General features: G+C 39.9%; 1 protein-coding gene across 1 annotated transcript in view; it reads right to left on the reverse strand.

The window, feature by feature from the left end:
• Positions 1–5,248: 5,248 nt before the first annotated feature.
• The window catches only part of sntg2 (syntrophin, gamma 2), a 97,813-nt gene continuing 82,450 nt past the window's right edge, over positions 5,249–20,611 (reverse strand). The window contains exons 15-17 of the mRNA XM_034135163.1: positions 8,441–8,533; positions 7,823–7,933; positions 5,249–5,509 (exon numbers count right to left, since the gene is read on the reverse strand). Of these exons, the coding sequence (XP_033991054.1) occupies positions 5,381–5,509; positions 7,823–7,933; positions 8,441–8,533 (333 nt within the window). The 3' untranslated portion in view covers positions 5,249–5,380. The remainder of the gene's footprint in view (positions 5,510–7,822; positions 7,934–8,440; positions 8,534–20,611) is intronic.

Below are 20,611 nucleotides of genomic sequence, written 5' to 3' on the forward strand. Positions count from 1 at the left end.
GGTGCGTCACAACTGCACGCCAAAGGACCCTGACCAAGCGTTGCTAATGGACTATCAGGGAGTGAGACTGTGTTGCAAGGTCAGGAAGATTGTAAAAAAGTAATGTCTATGTTGTTTGTCCTAGATGCTTGCTAAGCATGTGTTGACTCAGGCTTGAAGCGCCATCCGAGTGATCCAACTTTAGGTCAACCAGGTTGTAGTTTTAACTAGGGCTGTGCGATTATGGCAAAAATCATAATCACGATTATTTTGGTCAATAATTGATATCACGATTATTAAAAACGATTATCCATTTACTTTGAAAACATCCATATATTGAAAAAAAAATTGGAACAGTATGTTTTTAACAGTTGATTACCTTGAACTTTAAGTATAATTAAACTGAAAAACCAATAATTTTTTTTTAAAAATAATTTTTTTTTTTTTTTTTAATAAAAATGATAATCGTTTTATTTCGATTACATTGTTTTCGTAATCGTTGCAAGCCAACATCGTAATCGAGATTAAAATACGATTAATTGCACAGCCCTAGTTTTAACATAGGAAACATCGGTGAGTAAGTAAATTGAATATTCAGCATATTATGTTGTAAAGTGTCATCTTAAAAAGGAAATCAATGGTACAAGCAGATTAAGATCAGCTCAGTGATAAGTGGTCACAGAATCAGGCCTTGTAGGTATTATGGTAACCGTTTATTGTTAACAGTGACTAATAGATTGACATGAGAACTGTCATGAACCTTTTTAAGAATGTTTATTAATGTTGTCATTAAGTGTCACAGTCATTTTTAATGCAAAGTTGACATTATTGGAGATCTCTTTATAACAACAGCTTGGCATGACACCGGCAATATAGAGATGTATAGCCTGATTATCACATTTAAATAACCAGTTAGCTTAAGGTGTTAGCATCATATTAAAATGTGCTTGGTTTTTACATCCTTATAATAATACAAATCATTAACTTTACTACAGTGGTATCATTTTGACTAGTCATATTGATCGCATAAGTAAGTAGTAAGTAACATTGACCTTTGTTGAATTGGAACAATTTTGACTTGTCATAAAGATGACATTTAGTTTAATAAAACCCTGGTCCTGGCTAAAGCTAAAATGGCTGCTAGCTGCAAGGATAACCAAGCTAACTAGCTAACGGCAGATACATAGATACTGTGGCACCTTGACCTTTATTACAGTGCTACAATATTGTCTTGCCATAAAGATAACATTAGGTTTTATACCATCGGAGCCTGGTCAGCTAAAATGGCCACTAGCTGCACAGATAACCAAGATAACTACAAATACTGTTAGCAGTTACTTCAGCAACAAGTGAAGCCTTCTGTCCATTTATTCTGTCCCTGTCAATCCTGTTATCAAACTGGCCTTATAACATTTAACATCTTAATGGAATATCCAATCCTGCCAGTTATTACGGTTTTATGTAATGTTAACACATAAGTACACAAAACCTTTATTTAAGTTTGACAATGTGGCCTGTTGTAGCATGTTAATGCCAATTTGTCATGACAAACACATCTCAAACTAATTCAGTTTTACATTCAGCATCACAATTGACTAAATTACACTTAATGACAATACATAATAACAGTAATACAAATGTCTTTGCATTAACATTACAATCGACCAAATGATACTTAATGAAACAGAATAACACTCCCTAGTTTTAATGAATAGTGTTGTGTCAGTCGTGTGCTTCCTCCTTCATATAAAACCCTAATGACTAAAATAAGATAACATTTGACCCACACAATAGAAAAATAACCAAGGAGGGTTAAGGTTCCTAAAGCTTGACAAAAACAATAGGGCAGGTACCTATAAGTTGTAACCAAGTGGTGCCATACTTAAGTCAATGGTGCACAACAATGCAAAAGAAGCAGTGCCAAAACATGAAGAGTGATGTCTATCATGCAGTGTTGGAGAGCATCATGAGGTATGGTATCACTGCCTGGTATGGTAACTTGACAGTGCAGTCAAAGTCACAGATCGCTCGCCTGGTACAGACTGCTATGAAGATTATGGGGGTTAAAAAACACCCATCTCTCCAAAACATATACGAGCAGTCGATTATCAGACAGGCAAAAAAAATTGTGTCTGATTTCACCCACATACTCCACCCAGAATTCCAGCTCCTACCTTCTGGTAGAAGATTCAGGGTTCCCAGGAGCAGGCTGAACTACTATAAGCACTCATTCCTACCTATGTCCATTAAGCTTCTTAACATTCACATGAAATGATACAGTATGTAGTCAAATGTAATGAAATGTACTTTTTAAATGTTGGCCATGAGGGTTGTGCAATAGGTCGCCATTGTCAGTATGTGCGTCTGTGTATTGTGTTTGTTCAAACGGTGTATGACTGATGATATGTGTATGTCTCTTAATGTCCACTATGTTTGTATATGTACATGTATGCACTGCAGGACGGAGTCCAGAACAAATTTCCTTACGGGGACAATAAAGTATATCGTATTCGTATTTGTATAAGACAGGTTTATCAGATCTACTGTCATTACCAATCCTTTGAGCTTCGTCTGACCTCCTACCTTTATTACCTCAGGGCTTTTGTTTTGCCTGACACATGGAAATGAATTGCCACTGACAATGGCACTCAGCTGAACACTTCTCAACTATTTTTATTTTGAATAAATGTAGATATATGACACTTTCTTTTACTTTGAATGCGTAACATAAAATGCTTCTCAGGCGGGTCTCCTCTCTTTCCTCTCTTTTCTCAAAGGAAAATCACACCAAAAGCAGGATTTTTAAAGTGAAAATTAAATAAACATGTTTAATGTGTCCTGAGTTTTCTTTTTAATAATTGCATAGCCTTGACTACCAGTACATGTTTTTTTATCAGCAGTTTAGATTTAGCTACCCATTGGACAAACATGGCAAGGAAAAGTGTGACATTTTGGGGAATATGCTGATTCATGCAGAAGGTTACATCAAAGATCAAGACCAAACTTTAATCCGTCAATCAAATATGAATGTACTGTCAAGAGACAGTTATTAAGCCTAGCATAAAGGTCGGAGGGCCAAGCCTGGTCCTGTCCCAGGGTAAGATATCTGCCCACCAGCCATCCTTGAAGCTAATGTCTGGTTTAATTTATGTTTAAAACAAAAGTGTAAAAACTACATATTGTGGTTTTACAAAGGGTCGTGCTGAATCTCTGCTTTTGTGGCAACTTTAATGTGACAACAAGGTAGAAAGGCCTTGTGTCCATCCAATAAATAGTTAATTACAAAGCTCCTACAAACGATGAAGCCAAAAAAGCAATTTCAGGCTATTATTTTAAAATGAACTGTAAGCTAATGTTACGTACAGATTGGGATAATGTTATACAATATGTTACACAGAAGTTTATTAATTTAATGTCAGGGCTAAAGTTATATCCCCCTGTAAAAGAAGTCACAGGCAGTTGTGCTTTATGAACAATTTATTGAAAACACAGCAAAAATATGCATTTTCACACTAAAACCATTACATAAAGCAACTTAGGACATACAGTATGTTCACTGTATTAGACTATGAGTTCATAAAAGTGGGTCTTTAACAAAACGTTGAAGCTGAAACGCCACGTTTCACTGAAATGGTCAGAGAGCTCAGAAAAGGTTGCCTTTATTAAATACTAAATATTGTCACAATAGCACAAACATAATACAATAAATTAGCCCTGCAGCTAATTTCTGCCTTATGTTAAAACCATATGAGATGTGTTGATTCAATTCACTGGCTATTTGGAGGCTTATCAGACTGCATTATACTGTAAGGTGTTTATGCTCGCAGACATAACAAAACCGTTAGCTATTCATTACCGTTAAGTGTCAATTAGAATAGGAGAAAATACTTTCAAAGGTGGGACAAATGTGAAATCCCACTTGACAGTAAGACAACATCAGATTAATTTAAAGGTCCCATGTCATGCTTTTCTGGTTATTACCCATCCTCTTGTGTGTTATGTTGCTTTTTATTCATGTAAACGGTATGCAGAGTCACAAACCCTCAAAGTACACCCTGTAGCAAGTAAAACTCTAACACAAAAAATACCTGTCGATGCTGCCCCAGAACGCCTCGTTGGAGATTTCTCTTTTTCCATTGTTTTCTTCTTGGGTATAGTGACATATTTGGGTATAGTTACGTTACGTCCACGGAGCCGTTACGTTAAGTCCGTGGATTGGTCCAAATGGACCAATCCGCGGACTTCCTCACACACACACACTCAATCTTTTCTCAGCTGCAGCTCCGCCGATTTCTCCGCCTGTGACGGCGGGACGCGGCGAGGCTGTGAGTCTGTATGTGAGCACACACACAAACTCCCAGCCAGGCTGTGTGTGCTCGGGCTGGTTTCGGGCTGGGTTTCGCTGTGTCTCGCTGTCTCGCAGACGGCCACTGGGCTCACAGGGAGGGGGGGGGCAGGAGCTCCAACAAGCCGTTTAGGACAGAGAGTGAATACACATACTATACAGAGATGCTGTATGAGAAACCAATGTGAGTTTGGAAAATTGCACAAAATAAATCTATTCTAGTAGACCTCAACAATGGAATTATGATCAGTAGAAATGGCCATGACATGGGACCTTTAAATGCTAAAAAAAGAGGCAGTTGCTATGTTGGGTGATCTGTATCCTGCTTTCAAATGTATGGCAGTTACAGGTCATCTGTTAGCATGTGCTACTTTCAATTTAACCTCAATGTAACCTCCAATCCTTTATGTAATGAAAGAAAATATATTGAAATAAATGGAAGAACTGTGAATACGTTTGGATCAAAAATTAAATGTTCCTTCCATCATTAATGTATACATAAGCCGCTTTCACACAAAGTACTTTGCCGTACTTAGTTCCCAGCACTTAGTTCCCCCATGGAACTAAAGAGCAGATCGCGTTCACACCGGAATAAGTCCCTGAGGGAGGATTACGCAAATGAAGCCGCTGACGTCACTTCTTCTTCTTCTGCTTTGGGTTTACTGGCAGGCCGCAAACAACTTCTCGGTGTATACTGCCACCCGAAGTCCCCGGAGTTGGGGACTGGCTTCAGTAGAAGCTGCTGGGACTTTTGGAACTTTTTTCTCCCCAGGAAAGTACCTGCTCTCTAGCAGGGACTGAAAAGGGGGGAAAAGTTCTCATGAACTAAGTTCTCTTTTTGGTGTGAACGCAAAATCCCAGGAACTATCGGAACTAAAAGGGAAAAGTACGGGGAAAAGTACTCCGGTGTGAAAGCGCCTATTATGTACCTATACAGTCATTTATAAATACTCTTTTTTGAAGTAGTTCATACAAAAATAGCAAGAACAAGATATACATATGAATTGAAAATACTTCTGGTTTGCCACAGTTGCACATGACAATGAGGATGAGTCTTTAACTGTTTATGTAATTTCCAGGGAAGCTTTGACTGCACATAAAGAGAGGGTCCATGGAGGCCACTTTGGCAGCGATAAAAGAATGTATACAGTGAAGAACGGCCGTTAGATTGGCAAACTCTAGTTCCTGCAACATAAGGACAGATTACAATTAGTATATTATGTTCATACTTTAAATAACAACATATTCAGAGTCAGACTTAACAAATGCTTGACCCACAAAATGAACATTTGTATATAAATGGCTACCCGGAGTTACCTTGAATTTTTGAAGGAAACTTAAACGGGCCCTATTATGCTCATTTTCAGGTTCATATTTGGGACCTTTCATTTGACAAGTTTCCATGCCTTAATGTTCAGAAAGCTCTTTATTGTTCTCATCCTGCCTGTGCTTCAGCACCTCTTTTCACCCTCTGTCTGAAACCAGAGCACAGTCTGCTCTGATTGGTTAGCTGGCCGGCTCTGTTGTGATGTTCAGCCCCTTAGCCTATCACGTACAATGTGTTAGAGCGCTAATTTCAGTCTTTGCAGACCATTTACATGCAAAAAAAACGATATAACACAGTACAGGAAAGGGAAAACCCCCTAAAGCATAATAGAGTGGCGAAGTCCCTCCCCTTCCGGTGGACCTCCATGGGACCTTATTTCGGAAAAATTATGTATTGAAGTCAATGGAGAGAGAAAGATTATCTTTCGATCCCGTTTCAATTGTGCCACGAATTACACATATGATGTTTGTCAATTTAAAAGATAATTTTGCAAGTCAAAAAAAAACAAATGTGTCGTAAAACTGTGAAGTAACACATTTGTTTGTGTGAAACGCTCAATGAACTACATCTCTGGTCAACAACACACGTCACCAAGATGGCCGTCACTACTGTCTTGTCAACAAAACGATTGACTACCCTCACTATCACCACAATGAAACACGTCCTGAAGAATGTCATGCAAAGCTGCCTGCCTGCCTTCCTTTGATTCTCTCTGAACTGCCTGGTCGTTTTAATGTTTAATGTCAACCATTTGTGCAGATAGCATGAAGTAGAAAAGATCGCTAGCGTTAGCGTTAGCATTTCTCCCCCGGGCTTAAATTGTGTATTATAGAATGGCCACACCGGTGACAGTACTCTTCAAAGGGTTCACGAAATATGACTACTACTCTTACTGTTTAACATTTTGGGTTACTTAATGTTACTTCATGTTAAGGCTAATAAAAATGACAAGGCTGTAATGCTAACTAACGTGCTAGCTACTAGCTAGGTAGCTAACTTGATCAAGCCACTCCTGGTCCTTTCATCAGACGGGAAGCAAAAGAACGAGCAAGACCCATTGCTGGTATGATAACAACCTGGTACTAAGCACACAGGCATCTTGTTAAAGTTATCTTATCTTAGCCAGCGCCATATAGATAGATTATATCTATATGGCGTTATCTTATCTTAGCTATCTCTATTTTAGTGGAGGAAAACAATTGTGACATCACTTACGCGACTCTGGGATTTGTAGTCTTTCTAGTTGCGTATTTTTCATAGTCTTATATTTCAACAGTTTTACGACAAACTGTGACTTTTTTGACATGGAAATTATTTTTTAAGATTGACAAACATCATATGTGTAATTCATGGCACAATTCAAACGGGATCGAAAGATACGTTTTCTCTCTCCATTGACTTCAATACATTATTTTTCCGAAATAAGGTCCCATGGGGCGGAAGTAGATGGGCGTGACTTCGCCACTCTATAGGGCATCTTTAAATGTGCGCTAAAAACAGCAAAACTCTATCAACATTTTAATCATGTCTCATCTTGATAATGGTCTCATTATTCTAAAGATAGTGTTCATGGACAAGCCAGAGAATGTTTGTGTACTGTACAAATGATAAAGTTTTGCTGTTGTAAAACTTCTAACTTAACATCATACTTACTATTTTCTTCAAGTCATCGAGACTCTTCTTTGTTTAAAAAAATATTTTTACTTCAGTCATGCAAAAATAATACAGGTTTCCTAAAGAATTCCAGGTATTCATATTGATATACAAATGGTCATTTTGTAGGTTAAGGAGGTAAAGCAGGGTAGGCTAGGGTAGCTTGGGTGGTTCAGGGGGTAATGGGCGTCAACCAGTAAGATGGTCAGGGGTTCGATCCCCAGTCCCTGCGGTCAACAGGTCCAATTGCCCTCGGGAAAGACACTTAACCCCAAATTGCTTCCATAGGAATTTCTACGGTGTTGAAGTGTATGCAAGTCGTTTAAAAAAAAAAAAAGGTAAGCTGAATGACATCTAAAGTAATGTATTCCTTTAAAACATCTTGGGAAACCTAATTTATTACACCAAGAAATACATCCGTTAGCTCATTGTTAAAGGTGAGCAATAATTGGTGATACAAAAGAAAATTGCAACGGGACATTGTGTAACAGTACTTTTGATGTTAAAAAAAGGATTACCTTCATCTCTATTTGGTTGCTTTCAGCATTCTTGAAAAGCAGTTTCACCCTGGTTTTCCCATCATCAGAGGAGCCTTTAAGTTGAGAGAACTTATATCGCCACAGTGCGGTCTACAACGGAAAGAGGAGGATTATAAAAACGCAGCAGCCGCACAGGGATTTTTATAATGAGCACAACATAAAAAGGCTACTGAGAGACATTCCGATGTGCAATACTTTGAGGAAATGTCATTAATAACAAAATGTTATGAAATCCGTGCTGTAACGTTCTTGCAGTGAGAACGATAAATCGATAAATATAAAAAATGAATACACTCAAAATGTACCATTATTAACAAGAGCATACCCTTCTCTAAGATATAGTGATTGTTCACATTGTTCTCTAAAGGCCATTGTGCAGAATAAGTGACATTTGAGACATTTATCATGGAAATGTGAGGGTTATTTAAAAATAAATATTATCAAATACAATGGAAGCCTAAGAGAGAAAGGACAAGTGTATAGGAAATCAATGAGGAAAATAAAAGAAGTCAAATTGCAGTCTCAGAAGCTATTAAGGGAAGAACAGCACAGAACAAGTTGTTCACAAGAATTGAATTGAACTTAGTAACACTTCACCTTTGAAGAGCTTTCTGAGCAGGTGAAGCCTGATCCAAAATCTATGGTGAAGCACAGCACATTCCCCTGGCTGCTGCACATGTAGCTTCTGGACTGTTGAGAGACAATTGACATCTATTAGTATTTAATTCTCAAATAAAAAACAGTGCATATAGTACAGTTCTCTGTGTGAGCATGGACGACTTCGACCGAACATAAAGAACATAGAAGCACAAATTAAATATAACTTGTATGTAAGTATAGCTGCACTGTAATTAAATAAATGATACCTTCATAATTTGTGGCAGCCACATTTACCATGGGATGGATCCATTATTTACTCTGCATGCATCACACATCTCAGTCTTAGTCCTCATTTACTTTCTTTATTAACACAACAAATAACTTTATCTACATAAAGGACACACATATATAATATTATTAACTCATTCTATCTTATGTGTTTAAGTAATCCAAGCTTTATGAAACAGTTTTCATAACCATTGGGACACTTTGGTTACTGTAAATGCAGTTATTAAAGTTTATAGTTGACACAATGTGCCCAATCAGGAATCATTTGTAAAATTAAGATAAGATAAGATTTACTTTATTGATCCCGATTTGGGTTGTTTTTCCCAAAGAAAATAAATTTAAATTAAATAAAAAAAATGCCAGGTGAAACCAGAACTAACAATAACAACATGTCCCTTTTCACAATGGCAAAAAGTCTCTCTGAGAGAAAGGATCTAATTTTAAAGGAATCGGCTCTATGAGTTTTGACAGACATACTCTCTGCACCATTGACCCATAGCAAGGCGTCTTGGCAGCACTCCAAAACCAGGGCTGCCAACACTCACGCATTGAGCGTGAGAGTCACGCAATTAACCCATATCTCACGCACTCACGCCACACTTGCCTTTCCTCACGCTAAGTTTTCGTCCAAAATAAATGTATATAAATATAAAAATAAAGTTAAAGTGGACCTATCATGCTATATTATAATAATATAGTGTAGGACCATACCTATATAAGGCATATTTATACTTTTTATTTTTCAAAATACCGAACAGATCATGCATTTTAGCCATAATAATAATAATAATAGCTTGCATTTATATAGCGCCTTTCAAGGGACCCAAGGTCGCTTTACAAGTAATATAGCAAAAACAAACATAACAAAACAAAAGTCAGACAGACAAAACAACAGATCGATTAGGGGCCGAAAGCCTTGGCAAACAGATGGGACTTGAGGGCCCTTTTGAAGGCGTCGAGTGTGGGGATGTTGCGAATCTCCGCAGGGAGAGCGTTCCAGAGAGTGGGGGCTGCCACACTGTAGGCTCTGTCCCCGAAGGTTCGCAGTTTGGTGCGGGGGGTGGTAAGCAGGCCAGAGTCTGAGGACCGCAGGTTCCGGGGTGGGGCATGTGGGTGAAGGATGTCCGATAGGTACTGGGGGGCAAGGGCATGGAGGGACTTGTAGGTAAGGAGGAGTACTTTGTACGATATACGGGACTTGACCGGCAACCAGTGTAGGTGGATGAGGGTGGGAGTGATGTGCTGCCACGGCTTTGTGTGTGTGAGTACCCTAGCAGCACAGTTTTGGACATACTGGAGCCTGTCCAGGTTTTTTTTGGGAACCCCGAACAGGACACCATTGCAGTAGTCCAAGCGGGTGGTGACAAATGCATGCACTAGGGTTTCGGCAACCGACTCCGAGAGTGACGGTCGGAGTCTGGCAATGTTCCTCAGGTGGAAAAAGGCCAATTTGGTCACAGATTTGACGTGGGAATGGAAGGAAAGGGTGGAGTCAAGGATGACACCCAGGTTGCGGGCTTCAGGAGATGGGGATGCCATGCCTCATTTCGCTCAATTTGAACTTTTTTACCCCTGTTTTTGCAAGGGCTGATTCAGTGAGAACAGCACCACCTACAGGCCTGGCATATGTACTACAGCGTCTCCAGCGCTTTCGAACGGCAATGGCTGTCTCCTCCTGATTGGTGAAGTTGGCCCAATAGCCGTAGAGCCACTGTCCTGACGTCAGGACAGTTTTCAAATCTGGATCAGTTTTTATCAGATCCGTTGCAGCCCCTTTTTTAGAGATTTGGGTATGGAGGAAAATAGAGAGGGTTGTGTTTTCTGACACTTGGTGAGTTCCCTGGAACACCGGGGACACATATTCATGTATAAAAGACGTACAAAAGTGCATTTTGCATGATAGGTCCCCTTTAAGGAACAGCAAACCGAGCGGTCTACGAAATGAGACGGTCTTCTGGCTTAGTTCAGTAAAGTTGGAACGATATTGGCAGATTCTGATTTCACTGATCAATAACTCATGAACAAAACGTTATTCAGACACAAATGACGTCTCCTAAGTACCGTGGTAAGGTTGACAACGAACTACAATCACATTTTGATAAAAAAAAGCCAATACGCGCCGTCCTCCGAGCTGGACACATTACATTGGTCTCTATTCGCAGCCGGAGAAGAAACGAGTGCTCAGGGACCGTCTGCAAAGTGCAACTCCGAAAAAAGAGAATACAATAATATTCAATCACTATTATACAGCTTATTATTACCAAACTCACCACCAGAGATGGGGTCTTTACTAAAAAAAAGTAATATATTACATATTACATATTACTTTAAAAAAAAAGTAATATATTACACTACTTCGTTACTCTCTACATAAAGTAACTCGTTACTTTACTCGTTACTCGTTACTTTACTCGCAGGGCCAGCCCGCCCCTCCCTACAGGCAGATCACGCAGACTGCTAAAGTTTCAAATGTTCTCTTTAGTTCAGTTTCCATTGTCGCATAAGACTGATCCAGATAGCTCTGACTATGGCTGTCTTCTGTCTCCTGCTATCTGTATTTTGCGCAGAATATCTCTGAACGATGCGATGGTGATTCCACTGTGCAAATGGGCAACATTACCTCTACTATGAAGGATGCTACAAGCCTGTCCATCTCTGCTTTGGTTACCGGTCCTCCAAATTCTAATTTGTGCCGCTTCGGAGTCGGCGGCGGCGACTCACAACATCCTCACTCTGGGTTCGGTGGTCCTTAGCTATTAGCTTCACCTTAGCATGTGTTCTTTGCAGGTGTTTGTTGAGGTTTGACGTGGTGTTTACAGCAGTGTATAACAGCTTCTGGCCTGGACACAGTTTGCACCTCACCGTCACATTCCTGTCTATTCTTCGGACGAACTCAAAATAATGGGCATACCCCTCGAAAGTTATCGCTGACTCTGCCATGTTTATGCAGCACTGTGGAGATGTGGACGCGCAAGTCGCGCAGATTACGTACATATAAACCTGCGGCGGAAACCCCTCTTGTCTGTCAGTGTGATTATGACTGATTTTATAAAAGTAATGAAGTAACGCGTGTCGGGGCAATGTTAGTAACTGTAGTGTGATTACTGAATTATAAAAGTAACGCGTTACACTACTCCGTTACCAACAAAAGTAATATTATTACAGTAACGCGTTACACCCAACTCTGCTCACCACACACATCAATAGTCTCCTGGTGGTCATACTACAGCAGAGAGTTTGGAAGAATATGCTTTTGAATAATTTGGGGAATATTTATAATGTAACATCTTCAATAAATATGGCATTATCTTGAATAACTTTGCCATTATACAGTATATTTCTACCAAACTCACTATTTGCATTGTTGTTGTTAGCATCTGGTTAGCTAGCTGCGCTAACGGATATTAGAAGCTGTTTCTAAAACAAGGAGAGGAGAGCTCTCTGCTGTCAGACTGAGAGAGATAACTACAGCTCAGTGAGGTAAAGGACTCTGAGATAGTTAACTTTAGTCTAGTTATCTCAGTGGGTCTCAAACGTTTTGGTCACCATTTATGAGAATAAATGAAAAACAGTTATGAAATACTATATGACAGTAAAACAAGAATAAAGTTTAAAAGAGGAGTGATTTGTAAAATATCCATAAAGAAAAATAAAATCTGTTCACAGTTCTGTTTCATATGGGTGTTGAGAGATGTATCCATAAATTCATTTTGCTCTCAAAGTGCACCAGGTTGATGCATTTAACTTCAATATTTAAAAAGAAAATCTTCCCGGGGGAGCATGCCCCCGGACCCCCCTAGGAGGTGAGGACCCCCCCCCACTTATAAAATATCACTTTACCTCTGCTTACACCTATATGCCATTTTATATGCTGTGAGCTGATTATCGAGCCTTCATTGTAAGAGTATTGTATGTGCGTATTCCACTGTAGCGCCCGGTACATTAATGGGAAACCCTAGTTTGTACATGTTCAATACATTTGTAACACTGCACACATGAACGTTTCTTTTTTCGGTTCACCAAAAAAAAAATCTCACTCCAAGCTGAACTCAAATGTTGGCAGCCCTGCCAAAACGGTGGAGGCTAACAGCTTATTAGCAGTGTTGCTCCATCCAGTTTTATTTAACCTGCTCTGCAAAAGACAAATATTTAACGGACGGGTTATGAGACAAAAGTCGTTGATACAAATAAGACTCATGAACAAACGTATCTTTACCTTGAACAACCAAGCTAAAAAGCTAGCACATTAGCAAGCCGAGCTACAACAGTTAGCTGTGGGTTAGCAGGCTTGTTAGCGCAATTAGCTTTTTCTCTCTCTTCAATTGCCCTTTTTTACAGCAGATATTTTGACGCTTGTGTTACTTTAACACTTACGATGGCTATTTTCTATTACAATATCATACATGCCAACCTTTCCAAATCCAAAAGAGGTAGGTTTGCGCGCGGCAAATGTGCACGCCCAAATTAGGTAATCAGAAGAAATGGAACCCCAGTAATTACATGTATAAACCATGTATTTAACATATATTGCATAATTGTATGCATTTTTCACAAAAAGTGGTAATTTGCTAAACGGAGACATTAAGTACAATTGCAGGTCTCCCTTGAAAAAGAGATCTATGATCTCAATGGGACCAATCTGGTTAAATAAAGGTTTGAAATTAAAATGAAATGAAGTACATGTTTGGTCTGTAAAATGTCCAAAAAGTAAATATCCCAAAATCTCCACATTTTATTATATTTTTTCTGTTTGTGGTCCTCTTTCAGTTGAGACACGTAGGTGAAGGATGCTTCAGGAAAAGACCAAACGACCAAATGCCTCGTCTCTGTTCCCTTAAACTCATTTTGGAGTGATTACCCATCAGCCCCGGGGGTAACGCTGCCCTTCCTCTGCACATTGTTTCACTTTCAGAAACACAGAGGACTGTTTGTATGATGCGATCACAGACATGTTGCAAACGGTTTCCGCTAAAAGTCGAGTCCAGTGTCTATGGAGCGCCAAGGGGAATTTGTATTTGTTATAATATGGGAAAATTGAAATTCGGTAGGGAAAGCCAGCTAAATCGGTAGGCGGTAGAAACATGTCAAAAGCGGTAGACTATCGCCCAAATTGGTAGGGTTGGCAGGTATGCAATATTCTAATGTCGGTGACAGTGAGCAGCCATTCACAGCAGCCATATGGAATTAGGCCTTCATTAAATGTATAATTTACATGTGTATTTTCTTTCTTTGACAAGTCAATTCTTACTCTTTTTCCTTACTGATGGTATGTAATTTGGTTGTGTGTGTAGACCAGGGGTGGGGAACCTCCGGCCTCCGGGCCGTATACGGACCGCGAGACCATTTGATACGGCCCTCGAGGAAAATTTATAAACACACGCAATTTTTTTTTTTTAAAGAAATCTAGACTGCAAAAAAATTAAACAAGCGAGTGCCTGTTTTTCCTGGCCAAGTTCAGGGTCCTTGAACACAACACGAGCCTAACGTGTCATCACGTGGTATATGTCTCGTCTGACAGGGGTGTAGTTCTGCCGGAGAGCACCGGAACGCCGCTCCGGGACTTCAAAAATTGCAGTAGGCATACCCATAAGGAGCCGTACACATGCCGCAGTTTTTGCGATCTGTTCATCTGTCATACTGATCATACAGTCAATAACTTTGTTGTTATTAGCATCTGGTTAGCTAGCTATGCTAACGAATATAAGAAGCTTTTTCTACAACCACGTAAATGTGCAGTGAGGCACATCTTTATATGATCCTTATAGTTATAAAAAAATAAGAGAATAAAGTAAACGGGTATAAAATACTATATGACAGTATAAAAAAGTTGTTAATAAACAAGAATACAGTTTGAAAGGGGAGTGATTTGTAAAATATCCATAAAGAAAAAGAAATCTGCTTACAGTTCTGTTTCATATGGATGTTGAGAGATGTATCCATAGATCTCTTAATTTTGCTCTCAAAGTGCACCAGATTGATGCTTTTAACTTCAAAATAAAAAAAAAATATATTCCAGGGGGAGCATGCCCCCGGACCCCCCTAGAGGAGGTTAGGTCCCCCACCCCACTTAAATCATGTTCACATGGATAGGATACTAAATACTTTTGCACACATCTTGTGTCCATATCTTTCTGTTTTGGTGGTCATGCCACAACCGTGAACGTGCATGCATCGAGTCATGGTAAGATATCTGGATTAAGAGGTTGCTTTTTCTTTGCACAGCATGAAAGAAAGGCGAAATTAATGGGCTGTGATTTTAGTTTTTTTCAGCAGAGGTTGAGTTCAATATTTTGTACGGCCCTCGGTGGATGTTGTAAAAATTGAAATGGCCCTTGAGAGGAAAAAGGTTCCCCACCCCTGGTGTAGACGGTGGAAGCAGGGAGAAGTATATACGTGCCTTGATCCCTGCCGAGTCGACGCACAACTGTTGATTGGTGTCAGTGCCAAAAAAAAAAGAGCAATGTGCTCATGGTATAGATGTGGCGCATACATCTTAGTTCCTACTCTTTTCCCTAACCCTATCCTAAGGGAGTGCATGTACGTAGACACGTTGTGCCTCTCCACCTCTGTTCCTTACTTCTTACTTGCTACCCCTTTCCCTCAATCTATCCTAAGGGAGTCCATGTACGTAGACACGTTAGTTTTGCTGCTATAGGCTTAGACTGTCGGGGGACACCTTACCTCTTCCTTCTGTCTGTCTGTACCTGTGTACTCTCATGTTCCGAATAACCCAGCTTCCCCCAAATGTCTTTTTGGTGTCTATCTACGCCGGGATCCTGAGTCGTGGCTGTTCCTGTTGCTGCGATCCTGTGTCCTGGATCCTCTATCCTGAGTTCTGGATCTGAGTCCTGGACTTCGAGTCGTGGCTGAACCTGTCACTGTGGTCCTGCCTGACTCTCATCATACTACTTCCCTGATGGCTCCCACAGGATTGTTGACATCCTCGTGGATTCATCTTCTTATTATAGACACATGCATTTCCAAACATTTGGTCTACCTATGCTGTAAAATGTATTATCTCTTCGATTTACACACGGCATCTATTGCACGTCTGTCCGTCCTGGGAGAGGGATCCCTCCTCTGTTGCTCTCCCTGAGGTTTCTCCCATTTCCCCTTTAAACTGTGGGGTTTTTCTCTGGAAGTGTTTCCTTGTACGATGTGAGGGTCTAAGGACAGAGGGTGTCGTATTGTCATACTGATATTCTGTACAAACTGTGAAGTCCACTGAGACAAATGTAACATTTGTGATATTGGGCTATATAAATAAACATTGATTGATTGATTGATTGAAAATGCCTCCGTGAATACAACCTAGGAATATATACATATAATGATATCATGTGTATCAGGGTCAGTTAAGCCCGATACAAACAACATTTTGGGGAAAAACATGCTGTATAACTAGAGTATTTGCTGGCAATACTGTCAACGGAGAAATAAAGACGTTAGCTTTGTGTTATATATAGGGATGGGTATCGAGAACCGGTACTAAGTCAGTATCGGTACCTGATTGGACGGTATTGGTATACCGTTAAGCCGCTGGACAAACGGTTCTGCTATCGGTATATGAATTACGCTACTTCCTTAGTGTAAACAATTCTGGTTGGTTGGGAACCCTCATCCCGTGTGACGTATCCGGCTTGAGTACCACTGATTGGCCACTGTGAATGCCACTCGTCATCTCTCCAAACAGCGCTCTTATTATTGTGAGACTCCCGGGGTAGACCATAGGGGCAGACGCAACATCTTGCTAGAAACATCGTCTCAAGGCTTCTTAACATTTAACAACCTATTAATGATGCATACCCACTTAATGGGAAAAACTCAGCTAACAGATGATATTAACCATTTTACCTACACGGAACAGAAGTCCAACACCAAGAGTCTAAATCAACACTTAGCAAAACGGGCTGACGGGGCTAACAGGGCTAACGGCTACTTTAGCACATAACTGGCGATCTTTTCTACGTCATTTTATCTGCACAAACAACATATCACATGAAAGCTGATTCCATTGGTGTAAGTCTCATCACTGTACGACCAAAACTCACTGAACTAGCAGCCAGGAAAGAGCAAGAAAACATCTTCACTTTACGTAGCCATGATGATAGTTATGTCTTACCTTTGCTGTTTTGTGATCAAAAGTTGTTTTTAAGGGCATAAAAACAGTTAATCCAATGTCTCTGTGTAACTTTAAAATGATTACTGATAATCCATCATTACAATTATAAATAATAAACGCAATATAATGGTTAGCCGACCGGAGCTTCCGGTTTAGGAGGTGTGCACGCAGCGTCTCGTTTTAACTGAATAATGGTCATGTTTACATGGATTTATGAACTGCCCCTAATTACCGCCCCCCTTCCAGAGACACACTGTCAAACACACTCATACCTGCTTGGTATGATATTGAAAAAGTTACATTAAATAATAAATAATAATAAATTACAATAAATTGACTGTTGTTTAATCTTCACATCTTGTAATCATGTCTATAATTTTGAGCACCAAATTATTGAAAAGTATCGATAAGAGTATCGAAAAATACCGGTATCGATAAGCAGTATCGGTATCAATAAAATCCTAACGATACCCATCCCTAGTTATATATGAGTGTTCTTTGCCTTTTAGTTCAATTGCTCTGCAACCTAACTTTATGTTTTGTGCTCTGAGCCACAGTGAATCTTTTTTTAATCAAATTCTGAAGTCTGGCTTGTTTGAAGTTAAAATATTTTATTGAGGCTTTTAAAAAGTGTGATTGGGAATCTGAAACCATCTGGTTTTTGAGTAGAATATTTCTAGCCACAACAACCAGAGACAAAAACATCCCTCTTAATCTGGTACTTCATGTACAGCTGCTCTACGGATTGAGTGTAGATAGACAAAGATCTGCTGGAGTCAAATTCAACGTTCCTGACATGCATCCGCATACCTGACCAAATACCAAATAGATTTCTGATCTTCATGTTAAGCTTGTTATTAGACTAATTTGATCTGGTAACGAGAGCAAATCTGATTTATTTTTGTCTTGCACCATAGATATTCACTACCAGCATCCGGATAATATCAAGACACGAGGGAATCCATTTGGTATGGTATGTCTTTAACATTCTTTTAGCTGCTGCAACACAAACAAAGACTTTTCTCTTAGCTCTTTAGAAAGCACCAATGCGTACGCTATCTACTCTCTGTGGAGCAATAACCCTCTAAAGGATTTTCTTGCCACATGACTTCATTTTTCTGTCCACTCAGTTGGAATACAAAGAAGAGTTTAGTTTTTTCCCGTTTGTGTTATATGTGCCTTTTATTTCCATCCCTCAACTTGAGAACACAGCTGGGACATGGTGATTTCAATTATAGAGTGCAGTGTGCAGTGAATATGACATGGGACTGTACAATCCTTTCACTGAAAGTGTTTTCTGCTCACAGGCAAAAACCGCCACCCCCCCCCCCCCCCCTCCTCCTCTCTTTGGTGGTGTCGGGAATTCAGCTGTGACGGGGATAAGAAACAGTGTCAGGCCAGCCGCTAAGTTCTTCCTGTCACCACATGTAAGACTGTGTTTTGACATGCTGAGCTGTGACTGCACTTCACTAATTGGAGGGTTTTTTTGCTGGGGGAATTAGCAACATGAAATGTTTTTAAGAACAGCTCCTAAGCTAAGTCTGACAGAAGTATGAGTGGTATTGGAAATACAACAAAATAGAGGACGGGCGTAAAAAAAAAAACCTTTCTCGCAAGTATGTGTAGTGTTGCAGTGCATCAGTCTTTTCAGTAAGGGTAGGGATCCAGGATGTGGGAGAGCATCTGCAGCAGGAGATCTTGCACTACTTTCCTTTTTATGTCTTAAGTATGTTGCACTTTTCAAGGTACCATATCTTCATAATTGAATTGCCAACAACTACGCTGTAGGTATTGCGCATATCACAATAAAACCTATATAACTTTTGAGTTTTTGGAATCAGAAATCCACTAAAAGGAAGCTACCTAATACATATTTATGCAAACAACAGCACTAAGTGTGTGAATACAGCAGCACATTTAAAAAGTAAGTTAACATCACTCGGTGTGGTATCGCACCTGTAAACACACCCAACAGTTATCTGTGCCAAGAACACAATTCTGCACGTCTACCAAAGACATTCTGCTGAAGTTGATTTTCCATTTTAAGATCTGATGTCCTATTGTTGTTTTATGCTGCTGCAACGCAAACATTTCCCAAATTGGGATCAATAAAGTACTATCTTCAGTGTTTCCCACAGATCTGAAATATACTTGTGGTGGTAACCGAGAACGGGGTTACTGCGGAGCGCATACAGCAGACCCTTCACGCGATAGCAGATCGAACAGGTACAGGAGGGGTAGTTAATCGATCGCAGATGGCGTCGTGCTCGCGGTCGCGAGATATACTTTGGCGGACGTTAATATACCTGGGCGGCCCGCCCAAGTAAAGTTTATGGGTGGGAAACCCTGAACTTATCTTATCTCTTATCTTATCTTACAGGATTGTTGTGTGAAAGCCGGTTGGGCTGGCGTGCCAGGAACTCTGCTTCTCCTTAAATGTTCAGTGTGACAAGGTTCATGTAAAAATGCCTCATCATGATGAACAAATAATAGCAATAAATCATAGACATGCTATCATAATACCTTCTGCCATTGTGCCACCTGCTGACAATGTGCGTTACAACTATTATTATCTTCTGTTTGGTGTATATGTTTGTAAAACTAAATGATATATCGAAATGTTTGATGCATAATACAAAACATATTTGCCACTTTAGGGAGGTGGGCAAAAACTGTAAAGACAACTCAAGCACGTTTTATTTAAAATATATTTTGTTTGGCCAGAGAGTGCCTTTATTGGAGATACAGTGTGGAGGGGGAGATAGAGGGGAAGCCATTACCTGAAAGAAACGTCTCCGCAGTCTCAGGAATCAATTTGCATACTCGGCAGTGGACACAACATAACCAGCTATCCGGCAACCCAATATTCACTTAACTTTATACATCAACTTGTCTATTTAAACCTCCAGCTGATACAGAGTGACTCACATTCATTTGGACCATTGTTTCTTCGCCAGGGTTCAGAAACCTAACATGAACATTAGTGGTCCCAACAATGGGTCATGTTGCGGTTGGTGCGAGTTTCTTACGTGGCGCTCGGACCAGATTATTTTGTAAGGTTTCAGAAAAATCTCTTTCACTGCTAATTTTTAAGATTTTGTTTTGGGCCACAAGTGCCTTTATTTAAGAGACAGAGTTGAAAAGGGTGAATAAGAGTCGAATTTTGATAGGGTCCTCCTCAGTTGGGACTGAGCCCCAGTAAAGAAAAACTAAATTGGACAGGGCCGCGGGTGGCTCACTTGGTAGAGCTAGCAGCCCAGTCCAATTTAGTTTTGATTGATCTCAATGCTGCCCATTGTCACTGAATAGACACTGAAGAGAAACCACTTTTATAGAGTGGTACAGTAATGAGTCATAAAAAGGCTGGAAAGCATTTTACCACTTTCCATACCCTAGTCTCGAAGCGGATTTATTTTGAACGTGTATGTGGTCTGAAGCCTGAAATAAGATCTGCAGAGATTTTGTAAGTTTTGTTTTATGACATTACATATGTCAGAAAATAACCCGCTCGTTAATGCCCGAACTTCCATGTGTCAAAAAAACAATGTTACTTACAAGTAGGGATGCTCCGATCGATCGGCCACTGATCGATGTCGGCCGATACTCACTCTCTACCGATCGATCGGTGCTCTCTAAAAATGCAGATCGCGAGAGCCGAGCATGACATGGCTGATAACATCGCCTCTAAGGTAGCAAGCCACCTGGGTTCATTTAGTGGTAACATAAGGGCAAACATAAAAAACCTTGGTGTAACTTTC

This window comes from Trematomus bernacchii, unplaced genomic scaffold, assembly GCF_902827165.1.
Source record: "Trematomus bernacchii unplaced genomic scaffold, fTreBer1.1, whole genome shotgun sequence".
Classification (NCBI taxonomy): Eukaryota; Metazoa; Chordata; class Actinopteri; order Perciformes; family Nototheniidae; genus Trematomus; species Trematomus bernacchii.